Source organism: Narcine bancroftii, chromosome 5 (assembly GCF_036971445.1).
Source record: "Narcine bancroftii isolate sNarBan1 chromosome 5, sNarBan1.hap1, whole genome shotgun sequence".
NCBI lineage: Eukaryota > Metazoa > Chordata > Chondrichthyes > Torpediniformes > Narcinidae > Narcine > Narcine bancroftii.
In genome coordinates, this window is record NC_091473.1 from 218,888,994 (window position 1) to 218,910,475 (window position 21,482).

General features: G+C 42.9%; 1 protein-coding gene across 2 annotated transcripts in view; it reads right to left on the reverse strand.

Annotated features, from left to right (window-relative positions):
• The window catches only part of LOC138764869 (choline/ethanolaminephosphotransferase 1-like), a 51,866-nt gene that overhangs the window by 17,714 nt on the left and 12,670 nt on the right, over positions 1-21,482 (reverse strand). The window contains exon 4 of one of the 2 annotated variants that reach the window (XM_069941272.1): positions 20,413-20,497. The exons of the other annotated variant lie outside the window; for it this stretch is intronic. Coding sequence (XP_069797373.1) covers positions 20,413-20,497 — 85 coding nt within the window. The remainder of the gene's footprint in view (positions 1-20,412; positions 20,498-21,482) is intronic. 2 annotated transcript variants of the gene reach the window in all.

The following is a 21,482-nucleotide window of genomic DNA, read 5'->3' on the forward strand; positions in this document are numbered from 1 at the left end:
ACGCTGGTGGAAGCGTTCTAGGAGCCGTAGGTGGTGCCGGTAGAGGACCCATGATTCGGAGCCGAACAGGAGTGTGGGTATGACAACGGCTCTGTATACGCTTATCTTTGTGAGGTTTTTCAGTTGGTTGTTTTTCCAGACTCTTTTGTGTAGTCTTCCAAAGGCGCTATTTGCCTTGGCGAGTCTGTTGTCTATCTCATTGTCGATCCTTGCATCTGATGAAATGGTGCAGCCGAGATAGGTAAACTGGTTGACCGTTTTGAGTTTTGTATGCCCGATGGAGATGTGGGGGGGCTGGTAGTCATGGTGGGGAGCTGGCTGATGGAGGACCTCAGTTTTCTTCAGGCTGACTTCCAGGCCAAACATTTTGGCAGTTTCCGCAAAGCAGGACGTCAAGCGCTGAAGAGCTGGCTCTGAATGGGCAACTAAAGCGGCATCATCTGCAAAGAGTAGTTCACGGACAAGTTTCTCTTGTGTCTTGGTGTGAGCTTGCAGGCACCACAGATTGAAGAGACTGCCATCCGTGCGGTACCGGATGTAAACAGCGTCTTCATTGTTGGGGTCTTTCATGGCTTGGTTCAGCATCATGCTGAAGAAGATTGAAAAGAGGGTTGGTGCGAGAACACAGCCTTGCTTCACGCCATTGTTAATGGAGAAGGGTTCAGAGAGCTCATTGCTGTATCTGACCCGACCTTGTTGGTTTTCGTGCAGTTGGATAATCATGTTGAGGAACTTTGGGGGACATCCGATGCGCTCTAGTATTTGCCAAAGCCCTTTCCTGCTCACGGTGTCGAAGGCTTTGGTGAGGTCAACAAAGGTGATGTAGAGTCCTTTGTTTTGTTCTCTGCACTTTTCTTGGAGCTGTCTGAGGGCAAAGACCATGTCAGTGGTTCCTCTGTTTGCGCGAAAGCCGCACTGTGATTCTGGGAGAATATTCTCGGCGACACTAGGTATTATTCTATTTAGTAGAATCCTCTCCCTATTTTCCCTAGTTTACTCTCCCTATTAAAGTTAATGATAAATCTTTCCAATTCTCTAAGTCTTCCTGTATTTTTTTAAATTAAAGGTTGGTAATTTATTTATACCAATGATTTAAATTATTATCTATCCTGATATGTAGGTAATGTATGGCCTGCGATTGCCATTTAAAAGGGGATTCCCTTTTACATTTTGTATAAATGACTTTGTTCATTGGCATCTCTTCACTTTTATCAATATTAACCTTGTATCCTGATATCGCCCCATATTCTTTAAATTTTATATATAACCTATATATAAAATTGCTTTATCTGGGTCCGTTAAATATACTATAATATCTGCCAATAAGCTCATTTTAAATTCTTCCTCTTTTACTTTAATTCCCTTTATCACAGGTTCTTTTCTTATCAGTGCTGCCAATAGTTCTATAGCCAAAGCAAACAGGGATGGTGATAATGGACAGTCTTGTTGATCTATTCATTTTAAAGTGGTCTGAAACATAGCCATTTGTTACCACTTTTGCCAAAGGATCATTATACAGATACACGATCCTTTATCCGGACATCTAAAGTCCGGAAAGCTCTAAAATCCGGCAAGCGGGGACCGGCAGCCGGGAGACCGGTGGTTGGGGGGAGACTGCATCACAATTCGGGTGGGCATTCGGAAATCCAGAAAAATTCAAAATTCAGAACACACTATCCAAGGTTCCGGATAAAGGAGCACCTGTACAGTGCTCTAATCCAATTAATAAATTTTTCCAGTAATTTCAATTTCTGTAGTACTTTAAACAGATAATTCCACCCTATCAAAAGCTTTCTCTGAATCTAGAGCTACTGCCACAGTTGGTGTTTTATTTATTTGAGATGTTTGGATTAAATTAATAAATTTACAGACATCATCTGCCACTCTTCTATTTTAAACAAATCCTGTCTGATCTAGCGTCACTAATTTCGGTATACAATCTGTTAATCTATTCGCTAGTAATTTTGCTATTAATTTATAATCTGTATTTAGTAAAGATATTGGTCTATATGAAGTCTGTAACAATGGATCTTTTCTTGTTTTTGGAATTACTGTAATTATTGTCGTTTTACATGAGTCAGGCAAGTTCTGGGTCTCTTCCACCCGTTTCATTACCTCTCAGAGGGTCAGAACTAATAGATTATTGAATACCTTATAAAGCTCTGTAGGGAATCAATCTTCTCCTGGTGCTTTATTATTTGGTAATGGTCATTAGTGTATCATGTATTTCTGTTCTTGTCAGGGGCTTTAGTAATTTATTTTGATCTTCCAATTGTAATTGGGGCAATTCAATGTTTGACAAAAATTCATTATTTCGTCATTCTTCCCTGGGTTTTTGGTTTGATACAATTGCTTTTAAAACATTTTTTAAATTTCCATTAATCTCAGATGGTTGATATGAGATCTGTTTATCCTCCTTCCTTGTTGCTATGATAGTTCTTGTTGCTTGCTCTGTTTGTAGATGCCAAGCCAATATTTTGTGGGTTTTCTCTCCTAATTCATAATATCTTTGTTTTGTTTTCATAATGTTTTTCTCCACTTTGTATATTTGCAATGTATCCTATTTTAATTTTTTCTGTCAATTCTCTCTTTTTCTCCATATCTTCTCATTAAATCTTTCTCTATAGTTACCATCTCTTTTTCCCAACTGTTCTATTTCCCGATCATATTCTTTTTTAATCTTGGTCACGTAACTATTTGTCCCCTAATAAAGGCCTTGAATGCATCCCATAATATAAATTTGTCGGTTACTAAATTTGCATTTGTCTCAAAGTATATTTTAATTTGTTATTCTACATATTCCCAAAAGTCTTGCCTTTTTAACAATATGGAGTTTAGTCTCGATCTATGTTTTTGGCATAATATCCTCTAAAGCAGGGGTGTCAAACTCAAATTCACGGAGGGCCAAAATTAAAAACTTGGACTAAGTCGAGGGCCGAACTAAATATTTATTGAAAATTTTCAACAACATCTGCATGTTTTCTCTTCTTTCAACATATGTAATGTTAAACTTTAGGATATAACTTTAGGAGGATAATGTTACAGGTCAGGAGTAGGTAGCTCAAGTTCAACCTTTGCTTGACCTGAGGAAAACATATTTGGTCCCTGTGGAGATGTAGTCAGCATTCACAGGCTGTGTCCATTTTGGCCTGCATCAGGACTAAGCATTTCCTGCTCACTCCTCAGGCTCTAGGCCTCTATTCACCCTCGACCCACCATCCCTCTACCTGACCAGTCCTTTACCCAACCTCTACTCACCCCTCACTCCACTCGCTCTGCCTCTACCCACCCCATCCTATACACGCCCCTCTACTGCCTCTCCCCTCAACCTGTTCCTCCCTCTACCTGTCTCTCACCCTCTAATCACCCCTCCCCTACTCGCCCTGCCCCTCCCCTTTTACCTCTTCCCTATCCACCCCTCCTTCTACTCATCCCTCCCTCTAACTGCCCCTCGCACCACCATAACTTCTCATGCCCATTACTCCTCACCTACACCCTCTGCCCACCTCTGCTTACCCACCCACTCAGGCCCAGCACGCTGTCGATCAGCCTTTGCGGATAGCCACCATCTCTCTTCACGTGCAGGGCCAAACCAGCCGTCCCTGTGGTCCGCGCGGATGCAAGCGCTGAAGGCCGTGGCGACCGGGAGAAGTGCGATCGTGCTGTGGAAGGGCCGTCCGGTGCCAGTCGCGTGGGGCTCGCGCTTCCCGGGGCCAGTCGCGTGGGGCTCGCGCTGCCCGGGGGCCGTGCGCAGCCTGCCATGTCCGTCGCGCCGACAGGCAATCACAGGCGCTCGCCCATCCGCCGCACCGCTCGACAGGTGGGAGAAGTGACTGGTTGTGCGGGGAGCCTTCCAACCGGCTTGCCGGCTGATGACATCGACAGACTTCTCGTGTTACAATGGGGAAGGATGTGCAATGAAGGGGGAGGATGGTGGGGGTGACATTATCAAAAAAACAGCATCGGCTCTCGCTGCAGGGTGGGCCACCTCTAATACATTTTTGAAATGATCTTGCGGGCCAAATATAATTATATCGCGGGCCAAATGTGTCCCGCAGGCCAGAGTTTGACATGTGTGCTCTAAAGCAATTGTCAGTAACAAGGGTGAGTGGTCAGATAAAAGTCTTGCCTTTATTCGGTCTTTCGAACTCTCCCTTGAATCTGAGCCAACAACAAGAATATATCAATCCTAGAATAGGTGTCATGTCTGTTTGAATAATATGAATAATCTCTTTCTTTTGGATGCTGTTTTCTCTATATATCAACTATCTTCATATCATGCATCAAGTTCAATGTAAATTTAGCTGCTTTATTTTTTTTTATGTGTCTTCCCGGTTTTATCTATTGATGAGACAAGGTTAAAATTAAAATCACTTCCTAGTAAAATGTGTCCTTGTGTATCTACCATCTTTAAAAAAAAACGTCCTGCATAAATTCCTGGTCATCTTCATTAGGAGCATAAATGTTCAATTAAGTTCCAAGCTTCTGAATAAATCTGGAACATCATCGTTATGTATCTACTCGCTAGGCCTGTTATTTCTTTCTTTATCTTAATTGGCAGATTCTTATTAACTAATATAGCAACTCCCCTGGCCTTTGAATTGTATGATGATGCCACTACGTGACCTACCCAGTCCCTCTTCAGTTTGCGATGTTCTAACTCAGTTAATAGTTTCTTGTATAGATGCTATATCTATTTTCTCCTTTTTTAAGTAACTTTTCTCTCAATTTGATTGTGAATTCTATTAATAGTTATAGAGTTAAATGTATTCATTTTACCCATGTATTTTCACCTCTTTCCCACCTCTTCAAACCCTCCATCTCCCTTCTTCTAAAATCACTCCTTAGATTGTTCTTACTCATTACTATACGCGATGACACAACTAGTAGGAAAATGACAAAAACCATAAGAAAACCAAAGAATATTATTAAAGAAAACAACAATAAATCTCCCTTTACTGAGTTGCCCGTACCACCTCAAAAGACAACCACAACTCCCTTTTCTATGTGGGTTGCGGTGTATACCGCAAATATCAACAGATTTTGCAGTGGAGAGATACTCACCCCTCCCCAGCTGCCCCCCACCCCCTGAGAAATCACTATATATTATTCTTTAAAATATAATAAAGCTTTATTTTAAAACCTCTTTTTCCTTAAATGTCTGTACTCAAACTATTAACATTCCAACTTATTTATATACATTATCTCAAGTCCTTCTATTATTTTCTTTGCTCCTCTTCTTGTACTTATTTGGTAATTGATCTGCAAAGTGACGAGCTTCTTCTGGATCTGAAAACAATCTTTTTCCCACCAGGGATGAATGTCTTCAACACTGCTGAATGCCATAACACAAAGTTATAACATTTTTTTTTCATAGTACAGTTTTTGCTAAATTAAACTCCTTTCACTTCTTTAAAAGTTCTAAGCTTCTATCTGGATTTTAAAAATTCCCATTGTACTCCAATGGTCCCTTATTTTCTTTCACTATTTTCATTGCCAGATCCAATATTTTCTCTTTTGTTTTATTAGTATGGAATGCGGTTTCTGATGTGGCTGCAGCTTTGGTGTTAATGCTCTGTGGACTCTTTCAATTTCTATTTCTTGGAGTTCTTCCACTCCCAAGATCTGTGGGATCCATCTTTGTATAAATCCTTTTCTATCTGCCCCTTCCTTCACCTTCTTTCAGGCCCCCTATTTTTATATTATTAAGTCTCCTGAAATCCTCAAATGTCAATTTTTTGGGGCTAATAAGTCATGTGTCTTCTTAATCTTATCTCTATCTTCCAATTTTTCTCTTAACTCATTCACCTCAACGTCCACACCTATCACTGTCTTCCACTTCACTTTCTCATTTCTGCCATAGCATTTTTTGTATTTTTACATCTGTCTCTTGCATGGTTTTTAAAAAAAATAGTATTGAACTCAGCCATTATTGTTTCCATTAGAATCTTTATTTGACTGTCAAAGTATTCCTTATCTACCATCTGCATCTATTTTTTAACCTTGTATGTCTTCTTCTTCCTCTTGATCTCCTTTCTCTTGTTCCATTTCTTGGCTCTGTATTGATCTTGCTTCTATCGTTGTCTTCTCCGCGGCATCTCCAATTACCAAGTCAGCGTCTCGCAGCTGGCGTTCGTTCCCTTCGGCGCCTTCTTTAGAAGGCGCGCTGGCATTTCTTTTTCAGGCTCCACAAGCCCATGTTCCAGACCACCCCGGGGGATGTCACTGCCCAGCTACCCGATTACCGGCCTCACAGCTCGGGCCATCCTCTAGTCTTTTCCTTCTTTGGAGCCATCCTCAGGTTCTTCTTATACTTTTTATCTTGCAACTTTTTTGTTTTACCTTGTTTTTGCCTTGTTTTTCTACATTTTTTGTCAACTTTCTCCACTGAATGGAGGAGTTGGGACATTATGTTACATGATGCTGGTTTTCCCTAACCAGTCACTACTCCATCACATGGCCACCTCTCTCATTTGCCTTTTTGATCACCTGTTGCACCTGGAAACCAACCTTTTGTGATTCCTGCACAAGTACTCCCAAATCCCTCTGCACAAAAGTAGGCTGCAATCTTTCACCATTTAAATAATAATCAGATCTTCAACTTTGTATTTGGATGGCATAGCTTATGAAAAATCGCCAGGGATTTTTCAAGAAACACTTTTCAGAAAACTGAAGAGGGGCTGGGATTGACAAACTTTGTACATCAAACTTTAAATGGATAGGGAGAGGGACAATAAGATCATACTCTAGACCCATTCATCATCTTCTGCTCGTGTCACCTCTCCCCAGACTCTCCAAAACCAAACTGCCAATCTTTTACCATTACTGACAATTGTCCTCCATACCTTGATCATTGCAACTTCATGATAAAGTACAAAAATTGCCTTTTATTCAGACCAGTATGAAAACCCTTGCCTGACTCAGCTTAATTTCCTTGATTGTATTTTCAAATATCCCTTGATCATCCTCGAAAAGAACACAAGGTCCTTTCAGATTGAAACAAGGTTATCCTGATTTTTTTTATATAAGTTTCAAAGTATGCATACCTAAAGTATGACCAATGTCCAAAAATGAGCAATTAGAAAACTATTCAAATTTTAAAAAGTAGACAAAAAAAATGCCATTGGCACAAGAAAATCAGCTGGAATTTAACTCAAGCAAATGTAAGGTACTCCACTTTGATAGGTTAAACCAGGGCAGGCCTTGCTCAGCAAGTGGTAATGCAATGGAGAGTGTTGTGGAACAGAATGACAAAGGGATGCGGGTACACATTTCTCTGAAAGTAGTGACACGGGGAGACAGGGTGGTTAAGATGGTTTCTAGCAAGTTTCCTGCATTGGATAAGGCACTGAATGGAGGCGTTGGGACATGATGCTGGTGAGACCACGCCAAATATTGGGTAGTTTTGGTTGCCTGCCTAATAGGAAGAATGTCATTCAGCCGAAGTATGCAGAATTAATGAAAAAGATCTCCCTGAGGTTAGCTTTGAATCTTTCCCCTCTCACCTTAGACCGATGTCTTCTAGTTTTAGACTTCCTATTATGGGAAGGGCAATTTGGTTGTCTGACTTGTCTGCGCCCTTCACGATTTTGTGCACCTCTGTAGGGTCACAGCTCAGCAAGCTATGCTCCATCGGCATGGTGGACAGCCAGCACCTTTTACCCAGAGTGGAAACTGCCAATACCAGAGGACATCAGTTCAAGGTTAGTTTAGGGGAGACACCAGAGGCAAGTTGTGTTGTTTTTTTTTAAAAGGGTGGTGGGTGGCTGGAATGCATTGCTGAGGTTGATGGTGGGGCCTGGTACAATAGGGACTCTCAGATAGGCACATAGATGCAAGAAGGGAGGGTTTATGGTGGAGCAAGTTTATAATGGTCAGCACCACATCATGGACTGAGGGGCCAGCACTGTGTTATCTAAAAAAAATATACATAACCTGTTTAGCCTCTCCGTGTAGCTCAGTCCTCCAGTCCTGACAACATCCTCTGGAATCTTTTCTGTACTTTGCATAAACGTGATCTGCTTTAACTTTATTCTAATCAAGTAGTTAAACAGGTCCAATAAGGTAGTGATGGAGAAACCATTTTCGCTGGTTGCAAATCCAGAAGAAAGGGCGGTTATAAAATGAGAGCCAAGGCCGTCAGCTGTTAAATTAGGAGTCTGCTCTTCACACTGAAAATTGTACAAACATGGAAGTCTCTTTTCTAACTGCCTATCCTCCTCCACCCAAGCTTAGGAGAAAAATCTTTCTAACTGAAGCAAATCATTTTTGAAAGACAAGTGCAAAGGATTTAGATCAAAGGTGGGTACATATACAGGTACTCCCCAACTTGCGATTTATGGGAGTTGAATCCATCCACACACACCAAAATTTGTTTTAAAAAATAAAGAAAAAATGAAATTCATGTGGTTTATGTTGTATTTGACAAAACTGTAACGGGGATATAGGGCAGGTAAGAGCCAAAAACCTGGTGTTTGTAGGCTTGGGTTAAGCGTTAAGGGTATGAATTCAATATCGTAAGGGGGCGCTTAACTCTTGCGCATGCACCAACTGAACAGCAATACGTGAACCCACCGCGTATGCACCAACCGAAGACTTGCACACGTGCACAGGAATCAAGATAGGTGCACCCAGCCTACAGACTCTTGGACACCGACTAACAAGTACACACATTGTGGGTCTTACATGCCCTGTATCCCTGTTATAGTTCGTCAAATACAACATAAATCGGATAAATTTTATATTTTCTTTTAATTATTTCTAAAAAACGAACGAACAATTCAGACGGACGTCCATTCCGAGATATGACCAATCCTTCAGTCCAAATTACAGTCGTAAATCAGGGAGTACCTGTAGTTTAGTCCTGGCTTTGGCTCATCAGGCTTCGGCGAAAGCAGGCGGAGAGAAAGCTAAGATAGTCTTTATTACTACTTCATTGGGGTAAGGGATGAGTGTTAAGGCTGTGTGTTGTCGGGAGTGCCGGATGTGGGAGGTCCTGGAGTCTTCCAGACTCCCGGATGTCCATATCTGCACTAGGTGTGTCGAGCTGCAGATTGTCAGGGACCGTGTTAGGGAACTAGAGCTGCAGCTCGATGACCTCAGGCTGGTTAGGGAAACAGAGGTAGTCATAGACAGGAGTTACAGCCAGGTGGTCACGCCAGGGCCACGGGAGGATGAAAGGTGGGTAACTGTTAGGAGAGGGACAAAAGAACGTAAGGTGCCAGAGACGAGCCCTGTGAATGTAACCCTCAGCAATAAGTACGCCTCTTTGAGCACTGTTGAGGGGGACATCAAGGTTGGGAGGAGTGACAGTGGCTGTGCCTCCAGCACAAGGTCGGCCCCTGTAGCTCAGAAAGGGAGGGAAAGGAAGAGGAGGGCAATTGTGGTAGGAGACTCCATAGTTAAGAGGACGGATAGGGGATTCTGCGGACACAGCAAGGAGAACCGGATGGTGGTTTGCCTCCCTGGTGCCAGGGTCCGGGATGTTGCTGCTCGTGTCCCAGATATCCTAAAGTGGGAGGGACAGGAGCCAGAGGTCGTGGTACATGTAGGTACCAATGACATAGGGAGAATTAGAGAAGAGGTCCTAAAAAGTGAGTACAGGCAGTTAGGTAGGGAGTTAAAAAGAAGGACCGCAAAGGGGGTAATCTCTGGATTACTCCCTGTGCCACGTGACAGTGTGAATAGAAATAGGATGAGGTGGAGGATTAACACGTGGCTGAAGGGGTGGAGTAAGGGGCAGGGTTTTAAGTTTCTGGATAACTGGGACCTTTTTTTGGGGGAGATGTGACCTGTACAGTAAGGACGGGTTACACTTAAATCCCAGGGGGACCAGAATCCTGGCAGAGGTATTTGCTAGGGCTACTCAGGATCCTTTAAACTAGAATGGTTGGGGGGAGGGAACAAAATAGTACAGAGCAGTAAGGAGAAGGTTAGAATGCAAACAAAGAAAGTTTGTAGTAAGTATTTGAATATGGATGGGCAGGTGATAGAGAAGGGAAAATGCTCTGGAAGAAGATGAAGGGCAATTGGCAGGAAAAGTAAATAATGTTGTTATTAAAGATGAGGGAAAACAGGGATTAAAAATTGGGAAATCTCTGAAATTCATATATTTTAATGCCAGGAGTATTGTAAAAAAAAAGGTGGATGAGCTGAAGGTGTGGATTGATACTTGGAAGTATGATGTGGTAGCGATTAGTGAGACATGGTTGCAGGAGGGATGTGATTGGCAACTGAATATCCCTGGGTTTCGTTGTTTTAGGTGTGATAGAGTCGGAGGGGCAAGAGGAGGTGGGGTTGCATTGCTTGTCAGGGAAAATATTACAGCGGTGCCTAGGAAGGATAGATTAGAGGGCACATCCACGGAGGCTATTTAGGTGGAACTGAGGAGTAGGAAAGGAGAGGTTACACTTGTAGGGGTGTATTATAGACCACCCGGAGGGGACCGAGACCTAGAGGAGCAAATCTGTAGGGAGATAGTAGATATTTGTGATAAGCACAGGGTTGTAATTATGGGAGATTTTAATTTTCCACATATAGATTGGGAAACACATTCTGTGAAAGGACTGGATGGGTTAGAGTTTGTGAAATGTGTGCAAGATAGTTTTTTACAACAATATGTAGAGGTGCCGACCAGAGAAGGAGCAGTGTTAGATCTACTGTTGGCAAATGGGATGGGTCAAGTGACGGAGGTTAGTGTTGGCGAGCACTTCGGGTCCAGTGATCATAATGCCATCAGCTTCAATGTCATTATGGAAAGAGAAATCAGGGCCAAGGATTGAGGTTTTTGATTGGGGAAAAGCTAGATTTGAGGAGATGCGAAAGGACTTGCAGGGTGTGCATTGGGACAATTTGTTTTATGGGCAGGATGTAGTAGAGAGATGGAAATCTTTTAAAGATCAGATTTTGAGAGTGCAAAAGCTTTATGTTCCTGTTAGGTTAAAAGGAGGGGCAAAAGGTTTGAGAGAGCCGTGGTTTTCAAGGAATATTGGAAACTTGATTCGAAGAAAAAGGGAGGCGTACATTAGATATAAGAAGCATGGAGTTAAGGAGATGTTTGAAAGGTACATTGAATGTAAGAGGCATCTTAAGAGAGGAATTAGGAAAGCTAAAAGAAGGTACGAGAAAACTATGGCAAACAGGGTGAAAACTAATCCAAAAGAGTTCTACAAATATGTTAATGGTAAGAGGAAAGCTAGAGACAAAATTGGTCCCTTAGAAAATCAGAGCGGAAAACTGTGTGTGGAGCCTAGAGAAATGGGGGAGATATTGAACAGTTTCTTTTCTTCGGTATTCACTAAGGAGAAGGATATTGGGAGATGTTAGATAAAAAAAAGCAAATTGGGTAAATATGGGGAATATAGAGATTACAAAAGGTGTAGTTTTAAGGCTTTTGAAGAATAAAAAGGTGGATAAGTCTCCGGGACCAGACGGGATCTTCCCCAGGACTTTGAGAGAAGTGAAGGAGGAAATAGCAGAGGCTCTGGCGGTAATTTTCCAAATGTCATTAGATATGGGGATAGTGCCGGAGGATTGGCGCATTGCGCATGTGGTTCCGTTATTTAAAAAGGGTTCAAGGAGGAAGCCTGGCAACTATCGGCCTGTAAGTTTGACGTCTGTGGTAGGTAAATTAATGGAGAAAATTCTTAGAGATAGTACTTATAAACATCTGGATAGACAGGGTCTGATCAGGAGCACTCAACATGGATTTGTGGGAGGAAGGTCATGTTTGACCAATCTGATTGAATTTTTTGAAGAGGTGACTAGGAATGTGGATGAGGGTAGTGCAGTGGATGTTGTCTATATGGACTTCAGTAAGGCCTTCGATAAGGTACCACATGGAAGGTTAGTTAGGAAGGTGCAGTCTTTAGGTATAAATTTTAAGATAGTCAAATGGATTGAACATTGGCTGAAAGGGAGAGGCCAGAGAGTGGTAGTGGATAATTGTCTGTCAGGTTGGAGGCCGGTGACCAGTGGTGTGCCTCAAGGATTTGTATTGGGACCATTGTTGTTCGTTATATACATTAATGATCTAGATGATGGGGTGGTAAATTGGATTAGTAAATATGCAGACGATACTAAGATAGGTGGAATAGTGGATAATGAAGAAGGTTTTCAAGGATTGCAGAGGGATTTGGGCTGCTTAGAAAAGTGGGCTGAAAAATGGCAGATGGAATTTAATGCTGATAAGTGTGAGGTGCTTCATTTTGGTAAGAAGAATCAGAATAGGACATACGTGGTAAATGGGAGAGCATTGAGGAATACAGAAGAGCAGAAAGATTTAGGAGTAACGGTACATCGTTCCCTGAAGGTAGAAACTCACGTGAATAGGGTGGTGAAGAAGGCTTTTAGTATGCTGGCCTTTATCAATCATTGCATGGAATATAGGAGTTGGGAGGTGATGTTGAGATTGTATAAGACGTTGGTGCGGCCTAATTTGGAGTTCTGTGTGCAGTTCTGGTCGCCTAATTATAGGAAGGATATAAACAGAGTGGAGAGAGTGCAGAGAAAGTTTACCAGAATGTTACCTGGGTTTAAGCATCTAGAGTATAGGGAGAGATTGGACAGATTAGGTCTTTATTCTTTGGAGCGTAGAAGGTTGAGAGGGGATTTGATAGAAGTATTTAAGATTATGAAAGGGATAGACAGAGTGGATGTGGATAGACTATTTCCGTTAAGAGGAGGAAAGATTAAAACAAGAGGACACGAGTTAAGAATTAAGGGGCAGAGGTTTAGAGGTAACATGAGGGGGAACTTCTTTACTCAGAGAGTGGTAGCCGTGTGGAATGATCTTCCGGGAGAAATAGTGGCGGCGGAGTCAATTGTATTATTTAAGAAAAGGTTGGAAAGGTATATGAATGAGAAGAAGATGGAGGGTTATGGGCATTGTGCAGGGAGGTGGGACTAGAAAGGGGTGTTTGGTTCGGTGCGGACTAGAAGGGCCTAATGGCCTGTTTCCGTGCTGTAATTGTTATGTTATTATGTTATGATGGAGCAGGCCTCAGAGATTACACTTAATTGATCCAAGATGTTGAGGAAAGAAGGTGAGAACTTGTACAGACTCAATACAAAAATAGTAGTCACACCTTCTGTTCAAACTGCACTTTTAATGTGATAAAACATCCCAGTTTTTCAATGACTGTTACCAAATAAAAATTGAGGCCAGTCTGCACAAATGTTCACAAGTCTGGTCAAATTGATACATCATAGCACAGTACAGGCCCTTCAGCCATCAATGTTGTGCCAACCCACATATTCCTACCTCGTAACCCTCTATTTTTCTTTAATCCATGTGCCTAAGAGTCTCCACCACCATCCTTGGCATTGCATTCCAGACACCCACAACTCTAAAAACTTGCCCCTGATGTCTCTCCTCCAGTAGTTTGCTTATCACTTATGCAAGACTACTGGCCTATAATTCTCAGGATTCTCCCTATAATATTTTTAAAACAAGGGGACCACACATGTCATGGACAGGTTTAAAGGGATGCAGACCAATTGCAGGCAAGTAGGACTAGTTCAGGTAGACAACTTGGGGGGCAAGGATGTTGGGCCAAAGGGCCTGTTTCCATGCTGTAGAACTGTATGACTATAATTATACAAGATTGGCTCCAGACATCCTCACTGCCATTATGTAGCCTATGACAATGGAAAGTCATGGCTAGAACTTCTAACCTAGAGCTACTAGATCTACAGGCATTTCCGGCCCATATCAGGCAAATACACCTATATGATTAATTCACCAGTAACCCTGAATGTGAGAGGAAACAGGAACACCTGGAGGATACCCACGCAGATGTGGAGAGAACGTACAAACTCTTCACAGTGGGGAATTCAAACCTGGGTCGCTGTCGCTATAATAATATGCTAACATAGAAGCATAGAAGATAGGAGCAGGAGTAGGTCATTCGACCCTTCGAGCCTGCTCCGCCATTCAACGAGATCATGGCTGATCTTAAAGTTCAGTACCCCGTCCCCGCCTTCTCTCCGTAACCTTTAATACCCTTATACTGAAGAAATAGATCTAATTCCCTCTTAAATATATTTAATGAACCTGCCTCTACTGCCCTCTGTGGCAATGAATTCCACATATTCACCACCCTCTGGGTATAGAAATTCCTCCTCATCTCGGTCCTAAATTGTTTGCCTATTATCCTCAAACCATGGCCCCGGGTTCTGGATTTTCCCACCATTGGTAACATCCCTTCCGCATCTATTTTGTCCAGTCCTGCCAGAATTTTATATGTCTCTATGAGATCCCCTCTCAATCTTCTAAACTCCAGCGAGTACAATCCCAATTTGCGCAATCTTTCCTCATAAGTCATTCCTGTCATTCCAGGTATCAGCCTGGTGAATCGCCTCTGCACTCCCTCCATTGCAAGAACATCCTTCCTTAGATAAGGCGACCAAAACTGCACACAATACTCCAGGTGGGGTCTCACCAAGGCCCTGTACAGCTGCAGTAAGGTATCCTTGTTCCTATACTCAAACCCTCTTGATATGAAGGCCAACATACCATTTGCCTTTTTAACCGCCTGCTGTACCTGCATGCTCGCCTTCAAAGACTGATGTACAAGTACCCCTAGGTCTCTCTGCACTTCACCATCTCTTAATCTATTGCCATTCAAATAGTAATCTGCCCTCCGGTTTGTATTACCAAAGTGGATAACCTCACATTTATCCACATTGTAGTGCATTTGCCATGTATCTGCCCAGTCCCTCAATTTATCCAAATCACACTGGAGCTTCCTGACCCCCTCTTCCGTGCACACAACCCCTCCTAGCTTAGCGTCATCTGCAAATTTGGAGATATTACATCCAATCCCCTCATCCAGATCATTAATGTAAATTGTGAACAGCTGGGGTCCCAGTACAGATCCCTGTGGTACCCCACTGGTCACCGCCTGCCACTCAGAAAACGAGCCATTTATCCCAACTCTCTGTCTTCTACCTGCCAGCCAGTTCTCAATCCACATCAATACTTTGCCCCCAATCCCATGAGCCTTGATTTTGGAAGCCAGTCGTTTATGCGGGACCTTATCGAAGGCCTTTTGGAAGTCCAGGTACACCACATCCACTGGCTCTCCCCCATCTATTTTACCTGTCACCATCTCAAAGAATTCCAATAGATTTGTCAAGCATGATTTACCTTTTGTAAATCCATGTTGACTCCGTCCGATCCCTTCTCTGCTAGTCATATGCTCCGCTATTGCATCCTTAATAATGGATTCTATCATTTTGCCCACTACTGATGTAAGGCTCACCGGCCGATAATTCCCCGCTTTTTCTCTACCCCCCTTTTTAAATAGTGGGGTAACATTAGCTACCCTCCAATCTATGGGGGTACTGATCCTGAGTCTATCAAGTTCTGGAAAATAATTCTTAAAGCATCTGCTATCTGAATGTCCACTTCCTTAAGTACCCTAGGATGTAGATTATCAGGCCCTTGGGATTTATCTGCCTTCAATCCCATCAATTTCCCCAAGACCATGTCCTGAGAGATACTGATTTCTTTCATTTCCTCCCTTGCATTAGTCTCTATGTTTCCCAACATCCTTGGGAGGTTATTTGTATCCTCTCTTGTAAAAACTAAACCACACTGCCCCTTTTGAAAAGCATACATTTAACAATCAGAGGTAAGCAATGACAAAGGATTGCAGGCTGTTTCCAAATATGACCTACCATTTGATCAAAGTAGACCAACGTGAATGCTCTTCAGCCCAGAGTCATTGCCAGTACATCATATAAACTACCATTCTGGGCCCTGCATCGTTTACCACATCCCACTGAAAGTGGAGGTAACATTTTTCTGCCACCCACACATCACAACCAAATCTGCTCTTAAGGTCCTCGACCACCTGTATTATCTGGCCCAGTATAAAAAAGTTGTATCCAGGCAAAAGGAAGTCACTCCAAAGAGACCAGTTCCATCAGTTAATAGAAACAACTAAACAATAAATCTGATTGTTTTATGTTGTACTGACCTATCTAATCCTTCCCCATCTCACACCCATAACCCTCTATTTTTCTTGCATCAATATTCCTGACTAAAACTTTTAAATATCCCTGTTACTCCAGCCTACCACTATCCCTGGCAACACATTCCAAGCACCCACTACTCACTGTGTTTAAAAAAAAATACCCTAAAGTTTTCTCCCCTCACCTGATACAGATGTCTTCTGGTATTTGCCACCGTCACCTCAGGAAAAAGATGCTGGCTGTCCACCCTATCTATCCCGCTCATAATCTTGTACACCTCTAGTAAGGCTCCTCTCATTCTTCTTCACTCCAAAGAGAAAACCCCAAGATCTGTTAACCTTGCCTTACAAGACAAGTTCCCTAATCCAGGCAACATCCTGGTAAATCTCTGCACCCTCTCCAAAACTTCCACATTCTTCCTGAAATGAGGCAACCACAACTAAACACAATATTCCAAGTATGGTCTAACCAGAATTTTCTAGAGTTGCAGCATTACCTCCTGACTCTTGAACTCAATCCCTTAACTAATGACGGCTTAACTACCCCATCAACCTGCCAGGTAACCTTCAGAGATCTATTGCTTTGGATCCCAAAAGGGATGCAGACCAATTGCAGGCTGTAATGGAAGATTTAAACTGTGTTTTTTACTTTTGCAGCATTTGCTTCTGCAGGGCTGAGAACCTGCTTGATTTTTAGAATCAGCAGACATAATCTAAGTTCCACCATGAGGCCCAGAGATGCAGTTCACTTTTGTTGGTCGCAGACTTTCAGGAGACCTCGAAGATAATTAAATCATTTGTTCAAAGAGATAAACTATGAAGTAAACAAATTTTGGGTAATATAAGCCATGGTCCCACTGCTGAAGTTTGAGACTCTCCGAGAGGTGGCAAAATCTCTCAGCAAGAAGAAGAACTTCTAGGATCCAGCTAACGTCCCGGTCGAGGGAGGTGGAGAGCTGCTACTGGCGCCCCGACAACCTTCTACAAGTGTGCAGTCGTTGCCTTGCTTTGGCAGTTGGGACCAGTCCAGGCGTTGATAAGTATAGTTGGGAAGGGCTAGCATATTGTAGTTTGAAATTAGCTTTTGAATTTGTAATAAACATTTGTATAAACTGAACTGCTCTCGGTGCGTGTGTCTATTTTCTTTCAGTAGCTCAAACACTGTGACCAATCTAAAACGATCAAAATGAGAGGTACAATTTTACCCAGGACACAGGCAAGTAGGACTAGTTCAGGTAGACAACTTGGGGGGCATGGATGTTGGGCCAAAGGGCCTTTTTCCATGCTGTAGAACTGTATGACTATAATTATACAAGATTGACTCCAGACATCCTCACTGCCATTATGTAGCCTATTAGAAAGTGTAGAAGAACACTAAGAATCCTGTCATTAACTATGTACTCTGCCTTCAAGTTCGACTTTCTAAAGTGCATCTCTTTCTCGTCCAATTCTTCATCCTGTTCTAACCTACGACAACCTTCTACACTATCCACAACACCTCCAACCTTCTTGTCATCTGCAAACTTACTGCCCCATCCCACTACCAAGTCATTTATTTATATATATATATATATATATATATATATATATATATATATATAATTTTTAAAATCACCAGAACATCACTAGTCACTGACCTCCAGGTAGAATACATTCCATCGACTTTTACCCTCAGTTTTCTGCAGGCAAACTAATTCTAAAACCACAGAGCCAAAGTTCTATACCTCATGAATTTTTTGTTACTTCCTCAAAATAACTAAATTAAGCTCAAGAGGCATGATCTTCCCTATACAAAGTCATATTCACCATCTCTAAATGCTTGCAAATCCTGACCCTGAGAATGCTCACCAATAGATTGCCCACCACTGGTCTATAATTCCCAGTTTGTTGCACCATTGCAGCTTGTATCTGGAGGTGAAAGCCAAGACTTATTGTGACCAGAGCCCCTGCAAAATCTGTCTGCCAACATTCCATTGCTCTTTCCATCAGGACAAAGGTTTTTTGCAATGATGGCGATTCAAACAACAGTACAGGACAGGCCCTTCGGCCTACCTTAACAGTGATCGGGGTAGAAAATGGGGTCACATCTCTCCCCTTACTCTTAAACCAGAGATCTCGAATCAGCTGCAATCGACCCAGCAGAATATGTGCCTAGCTCCAAACTGATAAGGAAGTTCCCTCCCATGGACCTCCATTTGATGGTCAGAAATTACAAACATGGTTGCAACAACTCACACAAACCCATCTTTGCTAATATAGAGTTGCAAAACAATCGCAATCCAGGTCCCAGATGCACAGAGGTCTGAGATGGTGGCCAGTACCGTTGGGCCAGGGGAGAGAAAGGTTTGAACAGGACACAAGGAAGATGGAGACAGGACTGAGGAACAGTTTCAAGGTAGGCGACATGAGGGCACTTGAGAGACATAAAACCCACCCTAAAGCTCTTGTCCTCCTTGATCATGTCCCGTTACACCCACACAGCTGAGCACCAGGTTCTGTTTAAAGCTTTGAAAATATTTTATGTTTAATGCATGGTAAAGCTCAAGTTTATTGTTGCGTGCACCCAGATTCTGTGAGTTTGTTTTGTGAGTAGTCCAGCTAATCAACCCATACAGTGTAAAGCAGTAAAAACAGTGCAGATTTACAGTGAGAGATCAGTTAGAATGTATCCAAAGCAAGAAAGTGTTAACAATAGAACACAGAACATTGCAGTACAATACAACTCCTTCAGCCTTCAATGTTGTGTCAACCCATGTAAACCTACTCCACAACAATTTAATCCTTCCCTGCCTCACATCATAATCCTTTCTCTTGCATCCATACACCTATCCAAGAGTCTTTTGAATGTCCCACTTGTACCAGCTTCCACCACCACCCTATGCATTTCAGGCACCCACCACTCTGTGTATTCCAGTCACACACCACTCTGTGTATTAAAAAAGCTTCCCTCCATCCAACTTAAACAGATGTCCTCTGGTATTCCTAACATTACCCAAGAAAAAGTGCTGGTTGTCCATCCTATCTAAGCCTCTATCAAGTCTCCTCTCATCCTATATCACTCCAAAAAATAAATAAATAAAATTTAAAAAAATCCCTGGTTCTGTCAACTTTGCATTATATGCTTCCCAATCCATGCAACATCTTGGTGAAAAAGAAAATCTTCAGATGCTGTGATTATAGTTTACACAAAAATGCTGGAGAAACTCAGCAAGTCACATCGCATTCTTTATGATAGAGGGAGGAGCACAGGCACAAGGTCATAGATGGATATGGTGGTTTGGGGAGGGGAAGAGAGAAAAAAGCTGAGACAAGATAGGGGAGGGGACAGCTATCTGGAGAAGGAAATGGGTGAAAAGATGGAGGAAAGGAGACAGAGGGATGGGGGAGGGAGAGGGAGCCTATCAGAAACTGGAGAACAAAGTTTTTGCCATCTGGTTGGAGTGTCCAGACAGAATACAAGGGGCTGCTCCTCCAATTTAGGCATGGCCTTAATGTGGTAGCGCACGAGGACATGTCAGTGCAGGAGTGCAGAAGTGGGACACAGGAATGAAGTGGTTGGCTAATTGGCATGCAGGCATCATATCACTCCATGGATGGACCACCTCAGGAAGGCGCAGCATCGCCGGGGTGATCTGACGTCTGTATGTTGGTTAGCCCAGTGTGAAGGGAACAACAGACATACAAGTAGCAGAGGTCTGTTTCAAGGGACATGGGGACAGACTTCAATCTGCAACTCATTTGACACTTCAATGCCAGTCTGTCACCCACAATCACAATGGTTTGACCTATGCCCTTTTCCCCTTGCACAGGCAAGACCTCACAGCCTTTTCTCCTCTTGTCTCTTCAAGTGACAGGAGCAAGGTTCCCCAATCATGGCTGAAGCTTTGGACCAGGATCCCACCTGGACCACATTCCCACCTCATTTTGGCTTTTCCTGTCAACTGCCCTGGCTTGTCCATTTCCGAAAACAGGAATCCGAAGCACCAGCCCAATGCCCCAGACTTGAGAATTTGGTTCCAAAACATCAGTCATCGTTCATTCAAGGTCAAACATCACATTTTACAGATACTCACATAACTGTCCCAAACAAAGGCTTGAAATTTTAAAAAATTAAAAAAATCAAAAAAAATCACACAAATTGTGGAGCTATCCAAATGAACAAATTGAGATCAGGAGTCAGATTTCCATGCATTTTGAAAGGACAACAGCAAACTCAGGGGATGGAGCAATCAACACAGCTTTTGAAGCCATGCTTCCTTTTCTGTCTTCTCCAGAGAGTGACGGCAGAGTTAGACAAACCCCCCCACACCTCAGTTACTCACAGGTCCTGCTTGCTGTTGTCCTTTAGCCCCCCCCCCACCTCCCTTCCCCCATCCTCACACCCCCCCAGTAAAAATGAGGAGGCCAATCAAAATTCAGCTATTTGATCAATTACCATTGATTCCCAAAATGCAGTTCCTCCACTCGCAGCCAATAAAAACAGGACAATTATGAAGAATTGCACTTCCGTCACATCAATTCTGATTGGGTGAGAAAAGCATAAATCAGTGTTAAAGAGCCATTCGACGGAAAGTTAGTTTTCCCCAAGCAAGGCTCCTGCAGTTCTAACATGCATCAGGCCAAGAGGAACTCGCTCCATTAGACCCACACCTTGGTTCATTATTTTCCCCCCCCATTCCCCCAGACATGTCAACCCATGACCTTTACAGGCTACCCCAGCACCCTGCAAAGGACAGGGCTGATGTTGGTCATTCTCAGCTTGAGGTAGAGAAAGGCTCAGTGGAGTGGAGACAATCGCCCACCTCTTAGCTGAATGCAGATTTGCTAAGAGTGTGGGGAGAAGGATGAAGGGTCCTTGTCATGGTTCATCCCCAGCGGCAGTGCGATAGAGGACTCTTATCTACAGGGTGTTCCCAGGGATGCATACAGAGTCAGACATCCAGAACTGCTGGAAGGGCAGCAACTTAGTGAAAGGTGCCCTTTGGTTTGCCCAAAGGCAAATTGAGATGTCAGTGAGGGAATGGTGCCAACTGGCACATTATAGGCTGCAGAGGTACATGCTAAGGGAAGCACTGAGCATTGGTGCAGCCAACACAAGAGCACTCTGGGGAAGGACCACAGTCTAGAGTCCTCTCATTATCAACCATCGAGGAGCTGAGACAAAGGGGGGGTAGTTTTGGTGGGGGGGGGGGGGGGGGCGGGTGAAAAGAAGCAACAAGGTGCCACGGAATCGAATGCAACAATGTATGGTGATGGGAATGTATGGATATATAAGTAAGAGTGGCAACAGGTTCTGAACGCTTTTCCTTTCGTAAATAATTTATTGTGAATAATCTATTTTTGGTTAAAAAATCTCAGTGCCCTTTAATTGGAGGAAGTTGGTTGAATGGGGGAGTGCAGTCAGTGTACTCTATTACAGCACCTGGGTTTGAATCCACTGCTATCTGCAGGAATTTGTTCACTCTCTCCGTGATCAAATGGGTTTCCTCCAGGTGTTGTGGCCTT